Raw genomic sequence first — 23,782 nt, 5'->3', positions numbered from 1 at the left:
GCAATCCACACCATCCTCCAGATCATTTATGAAGATATTGAACAAAACCGGCCTCAGGACTGACCCTTGGGGCACTCCACTTGATACCAGCTGCCAACTAGACATGGAGCCATTGATCACTACCCGTTGAGCTCGACAATCTAGCCAACTTTCTGTCCACTTTATAGTCCATTCATCCAGCCCATACTTCTTTAACTTGCTGGCAAGAATACTGTGGGAGACCGTGTCAAAAGCTTTGCTAAAGTCAAAGAACAACACATCCACCGTTTTCCCCTCATCCACAGAGCCAGTTATCTCGACATAGAAGGCAATTAGATTAGTAAGGCATGACTTTCCCTTGGTGAATCCATGCTGACTGTTCCTGAACACTTTCCTCTCCTCTAAGTGCTTCAGAATTGATTCCTTGAGGACCTGCTCCATGATTTTTCCAGGGACTGAGGTGAGGCTGACTGGCCTGTAGTTCCCAGGATCCTCCTTCTTCTCTTTTTTAAAGATGGGCACTACATTAGCCTTTTTCCAGTTGTCCGGGACTTCCCCCGATCGCCATGAGTTTTCAAAGATAATGGCCAATGGCTCTGCAATCACATCCGCCAACTCCTTTAGCACTCTCGGATGCAGCGCATCCGGCCCCATGGACTTGTGCTCATCCAGCTTTTCTAAATAGTCCCAAACCACTTCTTTCTCCACAGAGGGCTGGTCACCTCCTCCCCATGCTGTGCTGCCCAGTGCAGTAGTCTGGGAGCTGACCTTGTTCGTGAAGCCAGAGGCAAAAAAAGCATTGAATACATTAGCTTTTTCCACATCCTCTGTCACTAGGTTGCCTCCCTCATTCAGTAAGGGGCCCACACTTTCCTTGACTTTCTTCTTGTTGCTAACATACCTGAAGAAACCCTTCTTGTTACTCTTAACATCTCTTGCTAGCTGCAACTCCAGGAGTGATTTGGCCTTCCCGATTTCACTCCTGCATCCCCCAGCAATATTTTTATATTCTTCCCTGGCCATTTGTCCAATCTTCCACTTCTTGTAAGCTTCTTTTTTGAGTTTAAGATCAGCAAGGATTTCACTGTTAACCCAAGCTGGTCGCCTGCCATATTTACTGTTCTTTCTACACATCGGGATGGTTTGTCCCTGTAACCTCAATAAGGATTCTTTAAAATACAGCCAGCTCTCCTGGACTCCTTTCCCCCTCATGTTATTCTCCCAGAGGATCCTGCCCATCAGTTCCCTGAGGGAGTCCAAGTCTGGTTTTCTGAAGTCCAGGGTCCATATTCTGCTGCTCTCCTTTCTTCCCAGTGTCAGGATCCTGAACTTGACCATCTCATGGTCACTGCCTCCCAGGTTCCCATCCACTTTAGCTTCCCTTACTAATTCTTCCTGGTTTGTGAGCAGCAGGTCAAGAAGAGCTCTGCCCCTCATTGGTTCCTCCAGCACTTGTACCAGGAAATTGTCCCCTACACTTTCCAAAAACTTCCTGGATTGTCTGTGCACCGCTGTATTGCTCTCCCAGCAGATATCAGGGTGATTGAAGTCTCCCATGAGAATCAGTTTGTGCGATCTAGTAACTTCTGTGAGTTGCCAGAAGAAAGCCTCGTCTACCTCATCTCCCTGGTCCGGTGGTCTATAGCAGACTCCCACCACGACATTACCCTTGTTGCTCACACTTCTAAACTTAATCCAGAGACACTCAAGTTTTTCTGCAGTTTCATACTTATTATTCTCCATTTAATTATAATTTCAACCAATTTGCCAGGCACAGAGATAAAGCTCACTGGGATGTAATTCCCCGGATCACCCCTTGAATATTTTAGGTACAACATTTGCTATCTTCCAATCCTCTGGAAAACTATTTGATTTTAATTAGAAATTGTATATTATTGCTAGTAATTCAACCACTTCATTTTTGAGCTCCTTCATTACTCTTGGGTGTAACCATTTGGGCCTGGTGATTTATTACTCTGTAATTTATCAGTTTATTCCAAAACCTCCTCTACTGACACCTCAATCTGCGACTATTTCTCAGATTTATCTCCTAAAAAGAATGGCTGAGGTGTGGGGCTCTCCCCCACATCCTCTACAGTGAAATCCAATGCAAAGAATTCATTTAGCTTCTTTGCAACAGGCTTGTCTCCCTTGAGTGCTCCTTTAGCACCTTGATTGCCTAGTGACCTCACTGATTGTTTGGCAAACTTCCTACTTCTGATGTACTTAAAAAAAAATTGCTGTTAGTTTTTCTGTCTTTAACTATTTGCTCTTCACATTATTTCTTGGGCTGCCTTATTACACTTTTACACTTGATTTGCCAGAGGCTGTGCTCCTTTCTATTTTCCTCAGTAGGATTTTATTTCCAGTTTTTAAAGAATGCCTTTTTGCCTCTAACCACCTCTTCTACTCTGCTGTTTAGTCATGGTGGCATTTTTTTTTGTTCTCTTACTGTTTTTTTTATTTGGGGTATACATTTAGTTTGAGCCTCTATTATGGTGTTTTTAAATAGCTTCTATGCAGTTCTCAGCCATTTCATGCTTGTGGCTGTGCCTTTTAATATCTGTTTAACTAGCTTCTGCATTTTTGTGTAGTCCCCCTTTCTGAAATTAAATGCTGCTGTGGTAGCTTTCTTTGGCATTTTCACCCTACAACGATGTGAAATTTAATTACATTATGGTCACTGTTATGAAGTGATTCAGCTATATTCACCTCTTGGATCAGATCCTGTGCTCCACTTAGGACTAAATCAAGAATTGCCTTTCCCTTTGTCGGTTCCAGGACTAGCTGCTCCCAAGAAGCAGACACTAATGGTGTCTAGAAATTTTATCTCTGCATCCCATCCTGAGGTGACGTGTACCCAGTCAATATCAGGATAGTTGAAAATCCCCATGATTATTATGTTTTCTGCCTTTGTAGCCTCTCTAATGTCTCTGGGCATTTCACAATCACCATCATCATCCTGGTCAGGTGGTTGGTAGTATATTTGTACTGCCATACTTTTATTATTCAAGCATGGAATTTCTGTCCACAGAGATTTTATAGTACAGTTTCATAGAATCATAGAATCATAGAATATCAGGGTTGGAAGGGACCCCAGAAGGTCATCTAGTCCAACCCCCTGCTCAAAGCAGGACCAATTCCCAGTTAAATCATCCCAGCCAGGGCTTTGTCAAGCCTGACCTTAAAAACCTCTAAGGAAGGAGATTCTACCACCTCCCTAGGTAACGCATTCCAGTGTTTCACCACCCTCTTAGTGAAAAAGTTTTTCCTAATATCCAATCTAAACCTCCCCCACTGCAACTTGAGACCATTACTCCTCGTTCTGTCATCTGCTACCATTGAGAACAGTCTAGAGCCATCCTCTTTGGAACCCCCTTTCAGGTAGTTGAAAGCAGCTATCAAATCCCCCCTCATTCTTCTCTTCTGCAGGCTAAACAATCCCAGCTCCCTCAGCCTCTCCTCATAACTCATGTGTTCCAGTCCCCTAATCATTTTTGTTGCCCTTCGCTGGACTCTCTCCAATTTATCCACATCCTTCTTGAAGTGTGGGGCCCAAAACTGGACACAGAACTCCAGATGAGGCCTCACCAATGTCGAATAGAGGGGAACGATCACGTCCCTCGATCTGCTCGCTATGCCCCTACTTATACATCCCAAAATGCCATTGGCCTTTTTGGCAACAAGGGCACACTGCTGACTCATATCCAGCTTCTCGTCCACTGTCACCCCTAGGTCCTTTTCTGCAGAACTGCTGCCTAGCCATTCGGTCCCTAGTCTGTAGCTGTGCATTGGGTTCTTCCGTCCTAAGTGCAGGACCCTGCACTTATCCTTATTGAACCTCATCAGATTCCTTTTGGCCCAATCTTCCAATTGGTCTAGGTCCTTCTGTATCCTATCCCTCCCCTCCAGCGTATCTACCACTCCTCCCAGTTTAGTATCATCCGCAAATTTGCTGAGAGTGCAATCCACACCATCCTCCAGATCATTTATGAAGATATTGAATAAAACCGGCCCCAGGACCGACCCTTGGGGCACTCCACTTGATACCGGCTGCCAACTAGACATGGAGCCATTGATCACTACCCGTTGAGCCCGACAATTTAGCCAGCTTTCTACCCACCTTATAGTGCATTCATCCAGCCCATACTTCCTTAACTTGCTGACAAGAATGCTATGGGAGACCGTGTCAAAAGCTTTGCTAAAGTCAAGAAACAATACATCCACTGCTTTCCCTTCATCCACAGAACCAGTAATCTCATCATAAAAGGCGATTAGATTAGTCAGGCATGACCTTCCCTTGGTGAATCCATGCTGACTGTTCCTGATCACTTTCCTCTCATGCAAGTGCTTCAGGATTGATTCTTTGAGGACCTGCTCCATGATTTTTCCAGGGACTGAGGTGAGGCTGACTGGCCTGTAGTTCCCAGGATCTTCCTTCTTCCCTTTTTTAAAGATTGGCACTACATTAGCCTTTTTCCAGTCATCCGGGACTTCCCCGGTTCGCCACGAGTTTTCAAAGATAATGGCCAGTGGCTCTGCAATCACAGCCACCAATTCCTTCAGCACTCTCGGATGCAACTCGTCCGGCCCCATGGACTTGTGCACGTCCAGCTTTTCTAAATAGTCCCTAACCGCCTCTATCTCCACAGAGGGCTGGCCATCTCTTCCGCATTTTGTGATGCCCAGCGCAGCAGTCTGGGAGCTGACCTTGTTAGTGAAAACAGAGGCAAAAAAAGCATTGAGTACATTAGCTTTTTCCACATCCTCTGTCACTAGGTTGCCTCCCTCATTCAGTAAGGGGCCCACACATTCCTTGGCTTTCTTCTTGTTGCCAACATACCTGAAGAAACCCTTCTTGTTACTCTTAACATCTCTGGCTAGCTGCAGCTCCAGGTGCGATTTGGCCCTCCTGATAACATTCCTACATGCCTGAGCAATATTTTTATACTCTTCCCTGGTCATATGTCCAACCTTCCACTTCTTGTAAGCTTCTTTTTTATGTTTAAGATCCGCTAGGATTTCACCATTAAGCCAAGCTGGTCGCCTGCCATATTTACTATTTTTTCGACTCATCGGGATGGTTTGTCCCTGTAACCTCAACAGGGATTCCTTGAAATACAGCCAGCTCTCCTGGACTCCTTTCCCCTTCAAGTTAGTTTGATTCATCTAAGATTTTTACTTTATTTAACTCTATGCTTTCCTTCACATATAGTGCCACTTCCCCACCAGCACAATCTACTCTGTCGTTCCTATGTGTTTTGTACCCTGATATTACTGTGTCCCACTGATTATCTTCATTCCACCATGTTTCTGTGATACCTATTATATATCAATCTCCTCATTTAAAACAAGGCACTCTAGTTCACCCATTTTAGTATTTAGACTTCTAGCATCTATGTATAAGTGTAACACGTGCTAATAGGGAGATATCTAGTTAGGAGACTCAATGAGGGGAGGTAGGAGTGAGCTGTGTTTGGGTCATTGTTGCTAGGCAGATTAAGCACTCCACATCCAGAAGCTTCTGGAATTGGGTGTAGTAGTTTTGGGTCTGGTTCAATAGGTTCCCTGTTGCTGTAATCAGACTCCATGAGAGTAAGCAGTCAGGGTAGCTGCTTTACAAAGGGCCATATGCCCTGTGTGAGTTGGGAGAAGCTGAGTCCAGGAGCAGGAGGCTGGCTGTTGTCCCTAATTCTGAAGCATTTTGCAGCAGGTTAGTGATATTGTTAACCCTCCAACAGGGAAGCAAAGCAATGCTAATTATAGCAAGAGGAAATTGGGGGAAAAATAACTGTTTTAATTGTATGCTTTGAAGGTTGTTTTGATTTTAGCCAAACTGTTCTAGTAAAATTGTCTCAGCTAGTCTGAGTCACCATTTCTTTAAATGTAGTAATGGGGACAGAGTCATTTCTATTCTGCTATTCTCAGTTTTGTATTTTGTTGTAACAGGGTTTTCTTTAAATCTATCCACTTAACTGAGTGGTTGGTTAATCAGTCAGCTGACTGGCTAGCAGTGATTTCAGCAGAGGAAGTGTCAACTTCTAAGGACTTTACTTTTACTTTTAACTTAGGGTCTTTTTGACTAATCTTACTTTACTGAAATCTCCCTTTATAAAGCTTAAGGTCACTCACACTATAGCTTAATATCTGTTTAACTAGCTTCTGCATTTTTGTGTAGTCCCCCTTTCTGAAATTAAATGCTGCTGTGGTAGCATTTTAGGAGAATAGCTTCTCCTCCTGGCTGCTCTAGCTCTAGCTGTTCCAAGATGCAATCCTTTCAGGTGCTGACAAGTTCCTTCTCTGACCTATCAGTCTTCATTCTCAAAGAAAACCTGCACAACACTTTCAAAACTGGGGTTGGAATCCGCCCTGTCAGAGAGAAGGAAGACAGCACCATCTCCCTACCTGCCTCACACCTCATATCCTGCACCTATTGAAGATCAGGGGGATGCCCACATATAAAGCCCCCTCCCCCAGCTTAAGGGGAGGAGCTACTGGACCCAAAAATCAAAGGATTCTGGAGACAAAGGGGGGGGAAATGGGAGTGCAGGTATCTAGAGTGGGCTACATACCTTGTTCCTGTTGAGAATCTAGGAGCGGATGGGCACAAGCCCACCCACATCTAAAGGTCCCTCCCTTCCCCAAACCTAAGGGGAGGAGCTGCCAGACCCAGATCTCAAGTAATTCCAGGGGTACAACTAATGAAAAATAGGGATGGGAGTGAGGGTCACAGGGGAGCTAAAGGGAGTCACATCCCCTGCAGCCGCAGGAGCAGGTCTAGCTGGGAGGTCTCTGAGCACCTGCAGTGCTTTATCTGCTGCAGTTGCTCAGCAGCTTCCGTGCAGGCTGCCTGCTGCATCACAGAAGTGAGTAGCTCTGGTTGTTCCATTGCCGGCTGTGGGAGCCCCAGAGTGTGCAGGATAGGAGCTTGACTTGCTCCACCTGAGCCTAGGAGAGCACCTGACACAGCATGCTATTCTCCCCTATACCACTACCCACGGTAGCAGAGGGGATAGGTTAAAAAGGAGAAGCTGAGAGCCAACAGGTTACAGCTCCCCAGTTCTCTGCAGGGAACTTGCAGGTGGTTTCTGCTCCCTTTGCACTGACTGAGCATGACAGGAACACAATAGGTCATAGAATCTGCCCCAAAGAATTGATTGTGACCCTCTGACTTTTTGAAACATGTTAATCTCTCAGGCTGACAAGGCTGCACAGTGCTGGCCTACCACCACACTGGCGCATGGACACCCCAATGGAGTCTCTACGCCACTCTCTGTGGCATAATGCCCCTGCAGTGAGGTGCTCTTACCAGGTAAAGGTTCTTGAGCTTGGGCAGGTGCAGCCCTGCGGTGGTTTCTAGCTTGTTTCCTCGCAGCTCTACCGTGTGCAGGTTTGTCAGCTTCCCTGGATCCAGACCCGATATCACCTGGATTTCATTCCCTGAGTGACAGAGAAGGAAGCAGCAAAAGTGTTATTTCCCTTCCCAGCACACAGCAAGGAGCACTTCTTTGTGGTGAGGCCTGGTACACACCTACCTTTAAGGTTGAGGCTGCCCAGACGTGGGTGGGTAATGCCCTCTGTGTCCTTGATGCGGTTGTGGGCGAAGCTGGCAATCTGCAGGTAGGGCAGCTCTGTGAGACGGGTGCTGGTCAGCCGATTCCCATCCACCTTCAGCCACAGAAGGTGGATGAGGCTACCCAGAGGAGACAGATCTCGCAGTTGGTTCTCTGACAAGTCCACATAACGCAAGTGAATGTAGTTCTGGAGAAGGCTGATATCTGTCAGGTCCCTAGCACAGGATGAGGATGTGAAACAAACATCCAGCTTTCTTCCTCCCCTCCCTCTCCTCCACTCTGCCCCTCCCCACTGTTGGGGAGCCAGTCTCCTCCTCTGCAGTTCACCTACATTTCATGTCCAGAGAAGCTTCTCCAGACCAGAAGGAGGGAAAAGGCAGATCGTGGAGTGAGCAGAGGGGTTGGAAACAGAGCCCCTGAGTGACCCCTAGGTGGAGCCCCCTCCCAGAAATGCAGAAGGAGCTGTCAGCTGGCAGAAACTGAGGGGAGGAAACAAGAGAGGCTGTGAATAGATAAGTCCATCAGATAGTGGTCCTAGCATTGAGGGCTGGGTGGGGGAAAAAGGGAGATGGGGAAGGACCAGGCTGCAGGGCCAGGAGGCTGGAATGCATAGTTAGTGACAAGGGCTGGTTCTAGGGGCAGGCGAGCAGGGCAGTTGCCCTGTGTACCAACTTCCAGGGGTCCCCAACCTCTCCTGATTGTCTGGCCTTTTCTTTTCTTTTCTTTTCTTTTGGCAGGGCCACTCAGGCATAGGGTGCAGAAAACATTTTCCACCCAGGCCAGCAAAACAGAAAGGTCTGCTCCTGATTAATGAAAGACAGGAAGGTCTCTCTAGTACCTGGTGGACATGGCCAGGATGGGACTCAGTTCACAGGGATGCAAGTTCCAAAGTCTCCCAAGAATGTCCTCCCCAGGACACTTATGGGTCCATGGATTACAACTGGTGGGTGAGGAAGAGGATGATTCAGGTGGCTGCTGAGTTTGGTGGTGACAGTCACTTGAACAGCTCCAGGAATCAGTGCAAAGGGCATAGCTCCAGGGATGTCATCTAAGCCTCCCCACTATTCACAAGAGGAGAGCTGCTGAGAGCATTTCTTGGAGCATCCATCTATCTATCCATCTGTCATATCTACCCAGTCATATCTATCTGGATGTTGATATTGGTATTCTCAACAATGTATTTGGGCATCTACGTGAACCTACTGATCAGAGTGATCTGGAATGGGGTATCTCAGAGGTAACTTAGGGCTGGCTAACTGTGGTGATGTCTCCACAAGGACATGATGTCTGGCCGGCTGCAACCTGGGAGTCCAACCAGAGAGACAGAGCCGTAGAAATGCTTTGCTGGCCCAACGAGCTGAACTCCATTTGGCCAGTCATCTCCTGGTGCCAGCTTTGACTTGGGAGAAGCAGACACAGGGAGGGAGGAGGGCCACTAACAAAGTGACAAAGGAGCAGCAAACAGCAGAGAGGCTAACAGAGGGAGTTTGCCTGGGATCTGCCTGAGAGGAGGTACGCTAAGGGCTGCATTAAGGAGGCTGTGTTGGTGAGTATCTGAGTGTCTGTTGTGGGGACAGTTTGACAATTTGACCATGTGCTTGACTGGTTGTTTGAAAAGTGTGAATTGGGAGTGCTTTGTTCCAGGTGAGCCTTGAGTGGGCCTGACTGTTATAAAAAGCCAGTCAGCTGCGAACCAGCTGAGCAGCAAACAGCAGAGAGGCTAACAGAGGGAGTTTGCCTGGGAGTTCACCTGGGGAGAGCCCACTGAGGCTTACATCTTGCCGGCTTCCCTGAGTAGTTACTACAACTCCTGAGGAAGCTCATAGAAGGAAAGTAATATGGATGGGGAGTGTTCAGCTGTTGTGACCTGCACTGGATGTGCCATGTTTGTCTTTCTTCCACAGGGCAGAAGCAACTTTGTCTGTACAAAGTGCAAGCTGGTCTCCATATTGGAAGAGAAGGTTCAAGGTCTAGAGCAACAGGTATCGATCCTGCGTTGCATAAGAGAAACTGAAGATTTCCTGGACAGATGTCAGGATATGCTTCTACGGACACAACGTTCTGAAGATTCAGAGCAGGCTGTGCAGCGGGGACAGGAGAACAGTGAAGAAATTTGGCAGCATGTGACCTCCAGAAAAAGAAAGGGGAGCATCCATGTACCAGCAACGCAGATACAGGTAAGTAACTGTTTTCATGTTCTCTCCACAGGTACTAATGCCGAGAGTGGACTAGATGATACGTCTGAGGGAAGGGAGCAGAAGGAGACTCCGTAGATTGGAAGGCAAGAGATGCACTGTCCTAGGGTTGGGGGTTCCAGGACCCCCGCTCCCAAGAGAAGGAGGCGGGTGGTGGTGGTCAGGGACTCTCTCCTCAGGGGGACTGCGTCATCTATCTGCCGCCCCGACCGGGAAAACCAAGAAGTCTGCTGCTTGCCAGGAGCTAGGATTCACGATGTGATGGGGAGACTGCTGAGACTCATCAAGCCCTTGGATTGCTACCCCTTCCTGCTTCTCCACGTGGGCATCAATGATACTGCCAAGAATGACCTTGAGCAGATTACTGCAGACTACGTGGCTCTGGGAAGAAGGATAAAGGAGTTTGAGGTGCAAGTGGTGTTCTTGTCCATCCTCCCCGTGGAAGGAAAAGGCCTGGGTAGAGACCGTCAAATCGTGGAAGTCAACGAATAGCTACGCAGGTGGTGTCGGAGAGAAGGCTTTGGATTCTTTGACCATGGGATGGTGCTCCAAGAAGGAGGAGTGCTAGGCAGAGACGGGCTCCACCTAACGAAGAGAGGGAAGACCATCTTCGCAAGCAGGCTGGTTAACCTAGTGAGGAGGGCTTTAAACTAGGTTCACCGGGGGAAGGAGACCAAAGCCCTGAGGGAAGTGGGATACCGGGAGGAAGCACGAGCAGGAGTGCGCAAGAGGGGAGGACTCCTGCCTCATACTGGGAAAGAGGGACGATCAGCAAGTTATCTCAAGTGCCTATACACAAATGCAAGAAGCCTGGGAAACAAGCAGGGAGAACTGGAAGTCCTGGCACAGTCAAGGAATTATGATGCGATTGGAATAACAGAGACTTGGTGGGATAACTCACATAACTGGAGTACTGTCATGCATGGATATAAACTGTTCAGGAAGGACAGGCAGGGCAGAAAAGGTGGGGGAGTTGCATTGTACGTAAGGGAGCATTATGACGGCTCAGAGCTCCGGTATGAAACTGCAGAAAAACCTGAGAGCCTCTGGATTAAGTTTAGAACTGTGAGCAACGAGGGTGATGTCGTGGTGGGAGTCTGCTATAGACCACCGGACCAGGGGGATGAGGTGGATGAAGCTTTCTTCCGGCAACTCACGGAAGTTAGTAGATCACAGGCCCTGGTTCTCATGGGAGACTTCAATCACCCTGATATCTGCTGGGAGAGCAATACAGTGGTGCACAGACAATCCAGGAAGTTTTTGGAAAGTGTAGGGGACAATTTCCTGGTGCAAGTGCTGGAGGAACCAATGAGGGGCAGAGCTCTTCTTGACCTGCTGCTCACAACCAGGAAGAATTAGTAGGGGAAGCTAAAGTGGATGGGAACCTGGGAGGCAGTGACCATGAGATGGTCAAGTTCAGGATCCTGACACAGGGAAGAAAGGAGAGCAGCAGAATATGGACCCTGGACTTCAGAAAACCAGACTTGGACTCCCTCAGGGAACTGATGGGCAGGATCCTCTGGGAGAATAGCATGAGGGGGAAAGGAGCCCAGGAGAGCTGGCTGTATTTTAAAGAATCCTTATTGAGGTTACAGGGACAAACCATCCCGATGTGTAGAAAGAATAGTAAATATGGCAGGCGACCAGCTTGGGTTAACAGTGAAATCCTTGCTGATCTTAAACTCAAAAAAGAAGCTTACAAGAAGTGGAAGATTGGACAAATGGCCAGGGAAGAATATAAAAATATTGCTGGGGGATGCAGGAGTGAAATCAGGAAGGCCAAATCACACCTGGAGTTGCAGCTAGCAAGAGATGTTAAGAGTAACAAGAAGGGTTTCTTCAGGTATGTTAGCAACAAGAAGAAAGTCAAGGAAAGTGTGGGCCCCTTACTGAATGAGGGAGGCAACCTAGTGATAGAGGATGTGGAAAAAGCTAATGTATTCAATGCTTTTTTTGCCTCTGGCTTCACGAACAAGGTCAGCTCCCAGACTACTGCACTGGGCAGCACAGCATGGGACGGAGGTGACCAGCCCTCTGTGGAGAAAGAAGTGGTTCGGGACTATTTAGAAAAGCTGGACGAGCACAAGCCCATGGGGCCGGATGCGCTGCATCCGAGAGTGCTAAAGGAGCTGGCGGATGTAATTGCATAGCCATTGGCCATTATCTTTGAAAACTCATGGTGATCAGGGGGAAGTCCCGGACAACTGGAAAAAGGCTAATGTAGTGCCCATCTTTAAAAAAGAGAAGAAGGAGGATCCTGGGAACTACAGGCCAGTCAGCCTTACCTCAGTGCCTGGAAAAATCATGGAGCAGGCCTCAAGGAATCAATTCTGAAGCACTTAGAGGAGAGGAAAGTGTTCAGGAACAGTCAGCATGGATTCACCAAGGGCAAGTAATGCCTTACTAATCTAATTGCCTTCTATGTCGAGATAACTGGCTCTGTGGATGAGGGGAAAGCGGTGGACGTGTTGTTCTTTGACTTTAGCAAAGCTTTTGACACGGTCTCCCACAGTATTCTTGCCAGCAAGGTAAAGAAGTATGGGCTGGATGAATGGACTATAAGGTGGATAGAAAGTTGGCTAGATTGTCGGGCTCAACGGGTAGTGATCAATGGCTCCACGTCTAGTTGGCAGCCGGTATCAAGTGGAGTGCCCCAAGGGTCGGTCCTGGGGCCGGTTTTGTTCAATATCTTCATAAATGATCTGGAGGATGGAGTGGATTGCACCCTCAGCAAGTTTGCAGGTGACACTAAACTGAGAGGAGAGGTAGATACGCTGGAGGGTAGGGATAGGATACAGAGGGCCCTAGACAAATTAGAGGATTGGGCCAAAAGAAATCTGATGAGGTTCAACAAGGACAGGTGCAGAGTCCTGCACTTAGGACGGAAGAATCCCATCCACCGCTACAGACTAGGGACCGAATGGCTAGGCAGCAGTTCTGCAGAAAAGGACCTAGGGGGTTACAGTGAACGAGAAGCTGGATATGAGTCAACAGTGTGCCCTTGTTGCCAAGAAGGCTAACAGCATTTTGGGCTGTATAAGTAGAAGTATTGCCAGGAGATCGAGGGACATGATCGTTCCCCTCTATTCGGCATTGGTGAGGCCTCATCTGGAGTACTGTGTGCAGTTTTGGGCCCCACACTACAAGAAGGATGTGGAAAAATTGGAAAGCATCCAGCGGAGGGCAACAAAAATGATTAGGGGACTGGAACACATGACTTATGAGGAAAGGCTGAGGGAACTGGGATTCTTTAGTCTGCAGAAGAGAAGAATGAGGGGGGATTTGATAGCTGCTTTCAACTACCTGAAAGGGGGTTCCAAAGAGGATAGATCTAGACTGTTCTCAGTGGTAGCAGATGACAGAACAAGGAGTAATGGTCTCAAGTTGCACTGGGGGAGAATTAGGTTGGATATTAGGAAAAACTTTTTCACTAAGAGGGTGGTGAAACACTGGAATGCGTTACCTAGGGAGGTGGTGGAATCTCCTTCCTTAGATATTTTTAAACTCAGGCTTGACAAAGCCCTGGCTGGGATGACTTAGTTGGGGATTAGTCCTGCTTCGAGCAGGGGGTTGGACTAGATGACCTTCTGAGGTCCCTTCCAACCGTGATATTCTATGATTCTATTACAGCCCCAAAACCTATATCCCTTCCCATCATCCCAGGGTAAAGTCAGAGGTAACTCAGAGTGTGATCTATCCAGGATATTGAGTGGGATGCCCCACCAACCTTGACAGCCCATACAGAAAGAAGCCCACACTACTGGGCACTGCAATCCATTCCCCATTAATCATTGTTCCAGAATTTCTCCCCCAACCTACTCCCATCCACCTAGAAAGGGTGCTGCAGGAAGGGTGTTGACTTCTGCCCTGCTGCCAGTGGGTTGGGTGGAAGGAGGATTTGACTGTGCATGTTATCACACTCACTTTTCCTTTGCCTCTAGTTTCACATAGGCATGAGCCAAGCCATTGCCAGTTTTACACAAGAGGGAGAGGCCTTCCTTCAAGATCTCCTCTGTAAGAAGGCGGGGAGACAAGCTCTGAAGGGGGGAGGTGGGGAATGGAGAGAGACAGAAACAAACAGTCAGAGAAAGAGAGACTTAGAGATAACATCACACAAAAATAAGGCAGGGTCAGTCTCCCAGCTCACCCCTAACCCCAGCCATGTCCCTTACAAATTCCCTCCCCTCACGCTCAGGGTCCTTCTCTCCATGTCAGGCTTCCTTACCTCCTCCTCCTCTGTTGGCTCCTTCTCTTCCTCCCCCTCCTCTCCCTCCTTTTCTTGTTCACTGGCACCGTAGTCCTCCTCAAACTCCTCATCTGACATCTTCAGAGACTAGAAAAAGCCCCATTAGAAGATAATTTAATTCCAGCCAGAGAGCCCTGACCAGCAGCCCCTGAGGGCGTGTGTGTAACCCTGGCTGCCAGCAGTGAGGAGAGCTTTGCCCTACCTACACCCGTGCTCCTGGCTGCTGTGCCTTGGCCTGCGCTGGGGGCCCCCTTTGAGGGGAGAGAGGAGTTCAGTCTGTGCAGAGGCTCCCAGTCACACTGATGCAGACCCAGTCCTGCTGAGAACACACCACCTTGCTGCACACAAAGGGCCCTGAGAAATCTCCACAAGGTGGGGATGGGGCGTCAGCTGGGGCCAGAGGGGGCCTGCTGACCAGAGGGGAGAAGCCCTGTATCCCAGCACCAGCTGGTGCCCTAGACCTAGGTCCAGACTGGCACCAGGGCAACAAAACAGCTCCCCTGACCCCAGCTCTGAGCTGCTCCAGGAGCCTGGGACCTGCAGGGAGGGGGAGGGTTTGTTTATTGCTGCTATGGAAACCCAGGAGATGGGTGGGAACTGTTGCCAGGATCTCCTGCCATGGCAACAGTTGGTGATTGACAAGTCCCTGTGGGCCAGAATTCCTAGGAAGTTGGCAGGAGTCAGACAGGAGAGACTCAGAAGTTGATTGGCTGTCACTTGATAGGAGGAGGTGGTGTGCGATTTGCATGATGGGGTGAGAACAAGCAGGGGGGAGAAGGCAGGAGCCAGCGGGCCTAGGAACTGGGGTGGGGCCAGGGGGCAGCTGTGATGTGGTCATAGTGCTGTAAAGGAGGGGTCGGGGGGTGCAGCGCTTTGGAGGGAAGGACTCGCTGTTCTGCCCAGGGGGCTGCAACCTAGCATGGCCGACGGAGCACCAGCAATCATAGGAGCTGGAACGAGGGGCGCTGCTGCACCCACTGGCTTGAAGTGTTCCCATCGTGTACAGGGTTTACAGTTTGGTTCAGTGGCTCTCAGCACCCCCATTAAAAAAGCTGTTCCAGAACCCCTGCCAGAAATGGCCCGCTCTGCAGAGCCCAGCAGCTCCAAATGAGAGGCGCTAGCCAGGCCAGGCCATGCTGGTGCTGTGGCTGCCCTGTGCTGGGGTTGAAGCAGAGCCGTGCTAGTGTTGACCCAGGTAGGCCATGCTGTGGCTGCACTGTGCTGGCCGAGCAGCATCTGTGGATCCAGCATTGACGTTTTTGATCTCTTGTCAGTTAAGCTTTGGAATCATTTTGAACCATAGGTACTTTAACTAGTGATGCAGTGGGTGCTGCCACACCCCTGACTTGAAGTGGTTTCCATTATGTACAGGGTTTACAATTTGATTCAATGGCTCTCAGCACCCTCACTCTACAAATTGTTCCAGCACCCCTGTTTTGAACCCACAATGTTTACAAGCATCAGCTGGGAAACATTCAGGTAGAACCCATCTCTGCTCGCTGTCAGTGACTGTCCAGCCACCACCAGAGTGCAGCTAATACCAGTGTCCAAGGTGCTATTTCCATGATCTCTAATGTACACTGTTTCACAACCCTAATGTTCCTGTTACACAAGCTGTGACTCTTGTGTTCTGCTGTTCAAGGGACTGGACTGATTCAGTCTGTTCTGGTCACTGTTCAATGTGCCTCTTAAGCCCCAGCCCCCATAGTCCATCTGTCACCTAGGAATCTTGCCAAAAACCCAGTTTGCTCCTGCAACCTCTCTGTGCAGGATCACTTGACTGCTGATCAACAAGATCTGCCAAATTCTACTTCCTCTTCCCCCACAGTTCCCTCTGTTCCTTTGATCCAGACTCTGTGGTTCCTTGAAGACTCTCCACTTCTAATTTCTCCTCCTACTTAATTGGCCCCATCCCCTCCTGGCTGCTCACTTCCTTTGCCTCCATTCTCATGATCCCCTCCCTTCTTAACCTCTTTTTGTTTTCTGGTACTTCCTCTCTTAATACAAGCCTGCTCCTCTTCCCCAATACAAGCCTGCTCCTGCCATCCCTCCACCTCTCCTGCAGCTCCAGTTGCTGCCTCATACTTAGGGCTCTACCAAATTCATGGTCCATTTAGGTCAATTTTACAGTCATTGGATTTTAAAAATTGTAAATTTCATGATTTCAGCTATTTAAATCTGAAATTCTACATTGTTGTAATTGTAGGGATTCTGACCCAAAATGGAGTCGGGGGGGGGGGTCGCAAGGTTATTGTAGGTAAGGTTGCAGTACTGCTATTCTTACTTCTGCACCGCTGCTGGTGGTGGCGCTGCTTTCAGAGCTAGGCAGCTGGAGAGTGGCGGCTGCTGGCCGAGGTCCCAGGTCTGAAGGCAGAGCCACTGTCAGCAGCAGCACAGAAGGAAGGATGGCATGATATGATATTGCCATCTTTGCTTCTGTGCTGCTGCCTGCAGAGCTGGACCCTCAGTCAGCAGACGGCACTCTCCGGCTGGCCAACTCTAAAGGCAGAAGCGCAGAAGTCAGGGTGGCATGGTATGGTATTGCCAGCCTTACTTCTGCACTGCTGCTGGCGGGGCACTGCCTTTAGAGCTGGGTGCCTGGCCAGCAGCTGCCACTCTGTGGCCACCCAGCTCTGAAGTCAGTGCTGAAGTAAGGGTGGCAATACTGCAACCCCCCTAAAATAACCTTGCAACCCCCCTGCAAATCCCTTTTGGGTCAGGACCGCCAATTTGAGAAATGCTGGTTCCCACTGTGAAATCTGTATAGTATGGGGTAAAAGCACACAAAAGACCAGATTTCACAGGGGGAGACCAGATTTCAGGGTCCATGGCTTGTTTTTCATGACCATGAATTTGGTAGGGCCCTACTCACATTCTGTCTTTCCTCTGTTCACACTGTTTCAGCTGCCATTTACCTTGTTGGCTCACAGATCAACCTCTCTGCTCCCATGCTGTCTCCCTGACTGTGTCCTGTGAGGAAATGGATTAGATGCTATATGATGGGGCTTCTCCATCTCTTGGGCAAACTCCTGGGAACAATCCTGCCTTGGGTCCCTTCTCCTCATGGGACTTTGCCAGACTGATTTCACACCATGTGGTGAAGGGGCTCATCCCATTGATTCTGTGTTTACCCACAGTCATTATGCTTATATCATGAGGGGGTTTCTTCATCGGACATTTCAGACCCTTTGTAATCTATCACATGCTTTGGCCCATCCCCTCCAGCTCTAAATCCTGCAGAAAACCCTGGAGAGACCATACTAGATATGCTCTTACATTCAATTGCTAATGGTTTAAGGACCCTGTAAAGTAATCTGGAAAATCAGTTCTGGGGGTGGGGAGGGGAAGGGCTTGTGTGCTTCCCCCCTCTCCCCGCGCCTTCCCTTTTATTCTGATGGATTTAAAAAGACCTGGAAGGCTTTTGTTTGTGTTTAATTTTTTTCCAGCCTGACTTTTACAATAACAATTCAGGTCTTGTCTACTTTCTTTTTCCTGGAAGACTCTACAGAGGATTGGAGAATGTGTATTCTTATGAAATCAGATTCGTTAAGAGGGGAAAGGATTTTTTTTTTTAAATTCAAGCTGTGTAAAACTTTTTTTTAACACCTAACCATATACAATGCCTAACAAATAGTTTGGAGAAGGATCTTTAACAAAAAGAGGTTAACACTCTGTGACTCTTCAGTGACCCACTCAGAGAACTCCCACTCCATGTATCTGTGTCCTCTAAGGAGCTGGCAGCAAAAAGTAGGGAAAATGAGATTTGGCATTCCTGACAGTTCTAAAATTAAAAATTAAGCAGAGCCCCAGAGCCCCACCCACTCTTTCCCACTTAAAAAAGTTCTTTCAGGACTCTCTATTCTCCATGAAGAAGCAAAATAATGGCACAAATTCCATTTTTTCCCTTTGCAGTTCACCTGCATGGGCTTTTGCTCAACTCCTCATCTGGCAGTGCTGAGCAAGATAGAAGGAGCAGGAAACCAACAGACCAGAGCCTCATCTTGCTCTAATCCCTGCATGAGATGCACTTTGTTCTAGTGGTGGCAAAGAAATCAAAAGATCATCCCAGTACACAATTCCTCCTGAGTATTCCAGGGTCTGTGGTCTCAGGCCTGGTCTACACTACGAGTTTAGGTCAAATTTAGCAGCGTTATCTCGATTTAACACTGCACCCATCCACACGACGAAGCCCTTTTTTTCGACTTAAAGGGCTCTTAAAATCAATTTCTGTACTCCACCCCTGACAAGGGGATTAGCACTGAAATCGGTCTTGCTGGGTCGAATTTGGGGTACTGTGGATGCAATCTGACAGTATTGGCCTCCGGGGGCTATCCCAGAGTGCTCAGTTGTGACCGCTCTGGACAGCACTCTCAACTCAGATGCACTGGCCAGGTATACAGGAAAAGTCCTGGGAACTTTTGAATTTCATTTCCTGTTTGGCCAGCGAGGCGAGCTCACCTGCACAGGTCACCATGCAGAGCTCATCATCACAGGAGACCATGCAGTCCCGGAATCGCTGAAGAGCTCCAGCATGGACCGAACGGGAGGTATGGGAGCTGATCGCTGTACGGGGAGACAAATCCGTGCTGGCAGAACTCTGTTCAAAAAGACGAAATGCCAAAATATTTGAAAAAATCTCCAATGACATGAAGGACAGAGGCTATAACAGGGACCTGTAGCAGTGCCGCGTGAAAATTAAGGCGCTCAGGCAAGCCTACCAAAAAACCAGAGAGGCAAACGGCTGCTCTGGTTCAGAGCCCCAGACATGCCGCTTCTATGATGAGCTGCATGCCATTCTAGGGGGTGCAGCCACCACTACCCCAACCCTGTGCTTTGACTCCGTCCAAGAAGTGGCAGGCAACACAGAAGCGGGTTTTGGGGGCGAGGAAGTGGCAGGCAGCAAGGAAGCGGAGAAACCGGTTTCCCCAACAGCCAGGATCTGTTTCTCACTCTGGACCTGGAGCCAGTACCCCCCCGAACCCACCCAAGGAGGGCTCCCAGACCGAGAAGGCGGAGAAGGGACCTCTGGTCAGTGTACCTTTGTAAATATTATACATGGTTTAAAAGCAAGCACGTTTAATGATTAATTTGCCCTGGCATTCGCAGCCAGTACAGCTACTGGAAAAGTCTGTTAACATGTCTGGGGATGGAGCGGAAATCCTCCAGGGACATCTCCATAAAGCTCTCCTGGATATACTCCCAAAGCCTTCGCAAAAGGTTTCTGGGGAGGGCAGCCTTATTCCGTCCTCCATGGTAGGACACTTTATCACACCAGGCCAGTAGCACGTAGTCAGGAATCCTTGCGGAACAAAGCATTGCAGCGTATGGTCCCGGTGTTTGCTGGCATTCAAACAACGTCCATTCTTTATCTCTCTTTGTTATCCTCAGGAGAGTGATATCATTCATGGTCACCTGGTTGAAATAGGGTGGTTTTAGTATGCGGACATTCAGAGGTGCCCATTTCTGCTGGGCTGTTTGCCTGTGGCTGAACAGAAATCTTCCCCGCTGTTAGCCACGCGGTGGGGGGAGGGGTGAAGCCCTCATCCCCGAGAATTGTGTGTGTGTGGGGGGGGGGGGGGGAGGGTTAGTTGGGTTTCTGCTGCACATGAACCCAGAAACCGCAGCCCCTCCTTTTAAATTACCAACCCATTTTTAATGGCCAACCTAATGGCTATTTCGTATAGGAAATGAGGGCGCTGCTGTTTGAAACCATTTCCACATGTTATGAAGGTTAAAGAAGCCAAAAGACTGTGGCTTACCATGGCTGCCTGCAAGCCGAATTCTGTTGCCTGGCACTGCGTGTGTGATCTCTCACACCAAACCAGCAGACCCTCAATAAGAATCATAGAATCATAGAATATCAGGGTTGGAAGGGACCCCAGAAGGTCATCTAGTCCAACCCCCTGCTTGAAGCAGGACCAATTCCCAGTTAAATCATCCCAGCCAGGGCTTTGTCAAGCCTGACCTTAAAAACCTCTAAGGAGGGAGATTCTACCACCTCCCTAGGTAACGCATTCCAGTGTTTCACCACCCTCTTAGTGAAAAAGTTTTTCCTAATATCCAATCTAAACCTCTCCCACTGCAACTTGAGGCCAAATGCGACCTTGTAAAGAAAGCACATGTGCTATGTAATGTTAACAGCAAGGTTTACCGTGAAAGAGTGTACCCATTGTTCTATAAAATGTGTCTTTTTAAATACCACTCCTTTTTTTTTTTTCCCCTTCACCAGCTGGATGTGTTTCTCCTTCCCAGAGGCTAGCGAAGATTAGAAGGTGAAAAAAAACTCGTGATGAAATGTTCACTGACCTCAAGCTGTCCTCCCACACTGACAGAGCACAGCAAAATATGTGGAAGCAGACAATCTCAGAGTGCAGGAAAACACAATATGACCACGAGGAGAGGTGGCGGGCTGAAGATGGTAGGTGGTGTCAGCTTGCTGAAAGAAGGCAGGAGTCAATGCTTAGGTTGCTGGAGGATCAAACTTATATGCTCCAGCGTATGGTTGAGCTGTAGGAAAGGCAGCAGGAGAACAGACCGCCGCTACAGCCCCTGTGTAACCAACCACCCTCCTCCCCAAGTTCCATAGCCTCCTCACCCAGACGCCCAAGAACGCGGTGGGGGGGCCTCCGGCCACCCAGCCACTCCACTCCAGAGGATTGCCCAAGCAACAGAAAGCTGGCATTCAATAAGTTTTAAAGTGCTGTGTGGCCTTGTCCTTCCCTCCTCCACCACCTCTCCTGGGCTACCTTGGCAGTTATCCCCCTATTTGTGTCATGAATAAATAAAGAATTCATGAACGTGAAGCAACAGTGACTTTATTGCCTCTGCAAGCGGTGATCGAAGGGGGGAGGGGAGGTGCTTAGCTTACAGGAAAGTAGAGTGAAACCGGGGTGAGGGAGGTTTCCATCAAGGAGAAACAAATGGAACTTTCACACCGTAGCCTGGCCATTTCTGAAACTGGTTTTCAAAACTTCTCTGATGCGCACCGCACCCTCCTGTACTCTTCTAACCGCCTTGGTGTCTGGTTGCGTGTAATCAGCGGCCAGGCGATTTGCCTCAACCTCCCACCTCCCCATAAACGTCTCCCCATTACTCTTACAGATATTGTGGAGTGCACAGCAAGCAATAATAACAGTGGGAATATTGGTTTTGCTGAGGTCTAACCGAGTCAGTAAACTGCACCAGCGTGCTTTTAAATGCCCAAATGCACATTCTACCACCATTCTGCACCTGCTCAGCCTATAGTTGAACAGCTCCTGACTACTGTCAAGGGTGCCTGTGTATGGCTTCATGAGCCATGGAATTAAGGGGTAGGCTGGGTCCCCAAGGATAACTATAGGCATTTCAACATCCCCAACAGTAATTTTCTGGTCTGGAAAGTAAGTCCCTTGCTGCAACTTTTAAAACAGACCAGAGTTCCTGAAGATGCGAGCGTCATGTACCTTTCCCAGCCATCCCACGTTGATGTTGGTGAAACGTTCCTTGTGATCCACCAGTCCTTGCAGCACCACGGAAAAGTACCCCTTGCAGTTTATGTACTCGCCAGCTTGGTGCTCCGGTGCCAAGATAGGAATATGGGTTCCGTCTATCGCCCCACCACAGTTAAGGAATCCCATTGCAGCAAAGCCATCCACTATGACCTGCACATTTCTCAGAGTCACTACCCTTGATATCAGCAGCTCAGTGATAGTGTTGGCCACTTGCATCACAGCAGACCCCACAAGCGAGATTTGCCCACTCCAAATTGATTCCTGACTGACCGGTAGCTGTCTGGCGTTGCAAGCTTCAACAGGGCTATCATCACTTGCTTGTGAATTGTGAGGGCTGCTCTCATCTTGGTGGTATTGTGCTTCAGGGCAGGGGAAAGCAAGTCACAAAGTTCCATGAAAGTGCTCTTACTCATGCAAAAGTTTCACAGCCACTGGGAATCATCCCAGACCCGCAACACTATGCGGTCCCACCACTCTGCTTGTTTCCTGGGCCCAGAATCAGCGTTCCACACCATGAGCCTGCCCAAGTGACACCATGATGTGCAGATTGCAGGGGCCCGTACTTTATGAGAAGTCTATGTCCATGTCCTCATCACTCTTGTCACCACGCTGCAGTCACCTGCTCCTCTCCTGGTTTCGCTTTTCTTGCAGGTTATAGTCCTGCATATCCTGCTGGATAATGTACGTGGTGTGTATAGTGCTCATAATTGCCACGTTGATCTGAGCGGGCTCCATGTTCCCAGTGCTATGGCGTCTGCACTGAAAAAAGGCGCAAAACGATTGTCTGCCATTGCTTTGACGGAGGAAGGGGCGACTGACAACATGGCTTACAGGGTTGACTTACAGGTAATTAAAATCAACAAAGGGGGTGGCTTTGCATCATGGAGAAACAGAATGTTCCCCTCAAGGATAGAACTCAGAACCCTGGGTTTTGCAGGCCATTGATTTCAGGGAGGGAGGGAGGAGAAAATGAATACAAAACAAATCTGGTCTATTTCTTCTTTAGATCCACTTCATCTATCTTTATACATCTTGCTGGCAGCAGACTGTGCAGTAAGACTGTTGGCCATCATCATCTCCTGGGTGCTCGTCAGAAGATGGTGCAGTATGACTGCTGGCCATCATCATCTCCTGGCTGCTCATTAAAAGACAGTGCAGTAGGACTGTCGGCAGGACTGAATCACCATAAGACAAAACTTAAAAGGGTAATGACCTGGCTGAGTCACTCCCATGTTTGCCCAGGCACGCCTGACCTCACCAAGGTCAGTTAAAAGAGCACCTTGGAGTATGTCAATGATGGCTACCAGTCATGCTGCCTTGTCTGCTGCTAAAAGGCAATGAGCAGCTGCTGTGTAGCAATGCAGTACCACGTCTGCCAGCACCCAGGAGACATATGGTGACGGTGAGCTGAACAGGCTCCATGCTTGCTGTGGTATGGCGTCTGCTCGGGTAACCCAGGAAAAAAGGCGCGAAATGATTGTCTGCCATTGCTTTCACGGAGGGAGGGAGGGAAGGGGAGGCCTGACGATATGTATCCAGAACCACCCGCGACAATGTTTTAGCCCCATCAGGCACTGGGATTTCTACCCAGAATTCAAATGGGCGGCGGAGACTACGGGAACTGTGGGATAGCTACCCACAGTGCAACGCTCTGGAAGTCGACGGTTGCCTCGGTAGTGTGGACACACTCCGCCGACTAAATGCCGGATAAATGCACTAAGACCATTTGTATGGGGACACACGCAATCGACTATATAAAAACGCTTTCTACAAAACCGACTTTTATAAATTCGACCTAATTTCATAGTGTAGACATAGCCTTAGTCTGTCTACTTACATAGCACCCACAGCCTGGTGCCTGCCAGGGATAAGTTTCACAGTCCCCCTGTCAGAAGTGGGCATTATTCTGCTTTCCTCTCATGGAGAATCTGTGAATCTTGCAGATTATATGATTTTTCCCCCCCTTGAAAACACACACACACACACACACACACACACACACACACACACACACACACACACACACACACACACACACACACACACACACACACACACACACACACACACACACACACACCCCATGTTCCCAGGGAAGGTGGATTTTGCCACGCTGAATTTTAGTCTTTTCTCCCCTTCTTGTGATTAGTGCTTGTGATTTCTTTCATTATGAAATTGTGGCTAAATCACTTTAGGACCACAAGCCCTACTTTGTACTAATCATATTTGGTATCACAAGGCAGACCTGTGGAGGTGTTCTGTGTGTTTAGTGATGATGTCTCATAGTTTCTTAACATA

The 23,782-nt window shown here is 48.6% G+C and overlaps 1 protein-coding gene and 1 long non-coding RNA gene across 6 annotated transcripts in view; one reads left to right on the top strand and one right to left on the bottom strand.

Annotated features, from left to right (window-relative positions):
* Positions 1-18,688, bottom strand: part of LRRC23 (leucine rich repeat containing 23) — a 32,608-nt gene extending 13,920 nt beyond the window's left edge. The window contains exons 1-5 of one of the 4 annotated variants that reach the window (XM_084616286.1): positions 14,197-14,531; positions 13,974-14,081; positions 13,673-13,785; positions 7,515-7,768; positions 7,289-7,419 (exon numbers count right to left, since the gene is read on the bottom strand). In XM_084616286.1, the coding sequence (XP_084472412.1) occupies positions 7,289-7,419; positions 7,515-7,768; positions 13,673-13,785; positions 13,974-14,072 (597 nt within the window). In that variant the 5' untranslated portion in view covers positions 14,073-14,081; positions 14,197-14,531. Of the gene's footprint in view, positions 1-7,288; positions 7,420-7,514; positions 7,769-13,672; positions 13,786-13,973; positions 14,082-14,196; positions 14,532-18,452 lie in introns of those variants that run through there. The other 3 variants (XM_084616287.1, XM_084616289.1, XM_084616288.1) reach the window with 3 other exon arrangements.
* Positions 5,587-20,797, top strand: LOC311514043. 2 transcript variants are annotated; one of them, XR_014709812.1, is made up of 4 exons: positions 5,587-5,692; positions 8,831-9,099; positions 9,458-9,730; positions 20,224-20,797. It is a non-coding gene; the product is annotated as an uncharacterized lncRNA (long non-coding RNA). The 2 variants fall into 2 exon arrangements; XR_014709813.1 differs by lacking the exon at positions 5,587-5,692 and having other exon boundaries at positions 7,812-9,099.
* The last annotated feature ends 2,985 nt before the right edge of the window (positions 20,798-23,782 follow it).

This window comes from Lepidochelys olivacea (genome assembly GCF_965140295.1).
Source record: "Lepidochelys olivacea isolate rLepOli2 genome assembly, chromosome: 1".
NCBI classification, from domain to species: domain Eukaryota; kingdom Metazoa; phylum Chordata; order Testudines; family Cheloniidae; genus Lepidochelys; species Lepidochelys olivacea.
This window is presented reverse-complemented; position numbering and strand designations above follow the sequence as displayed.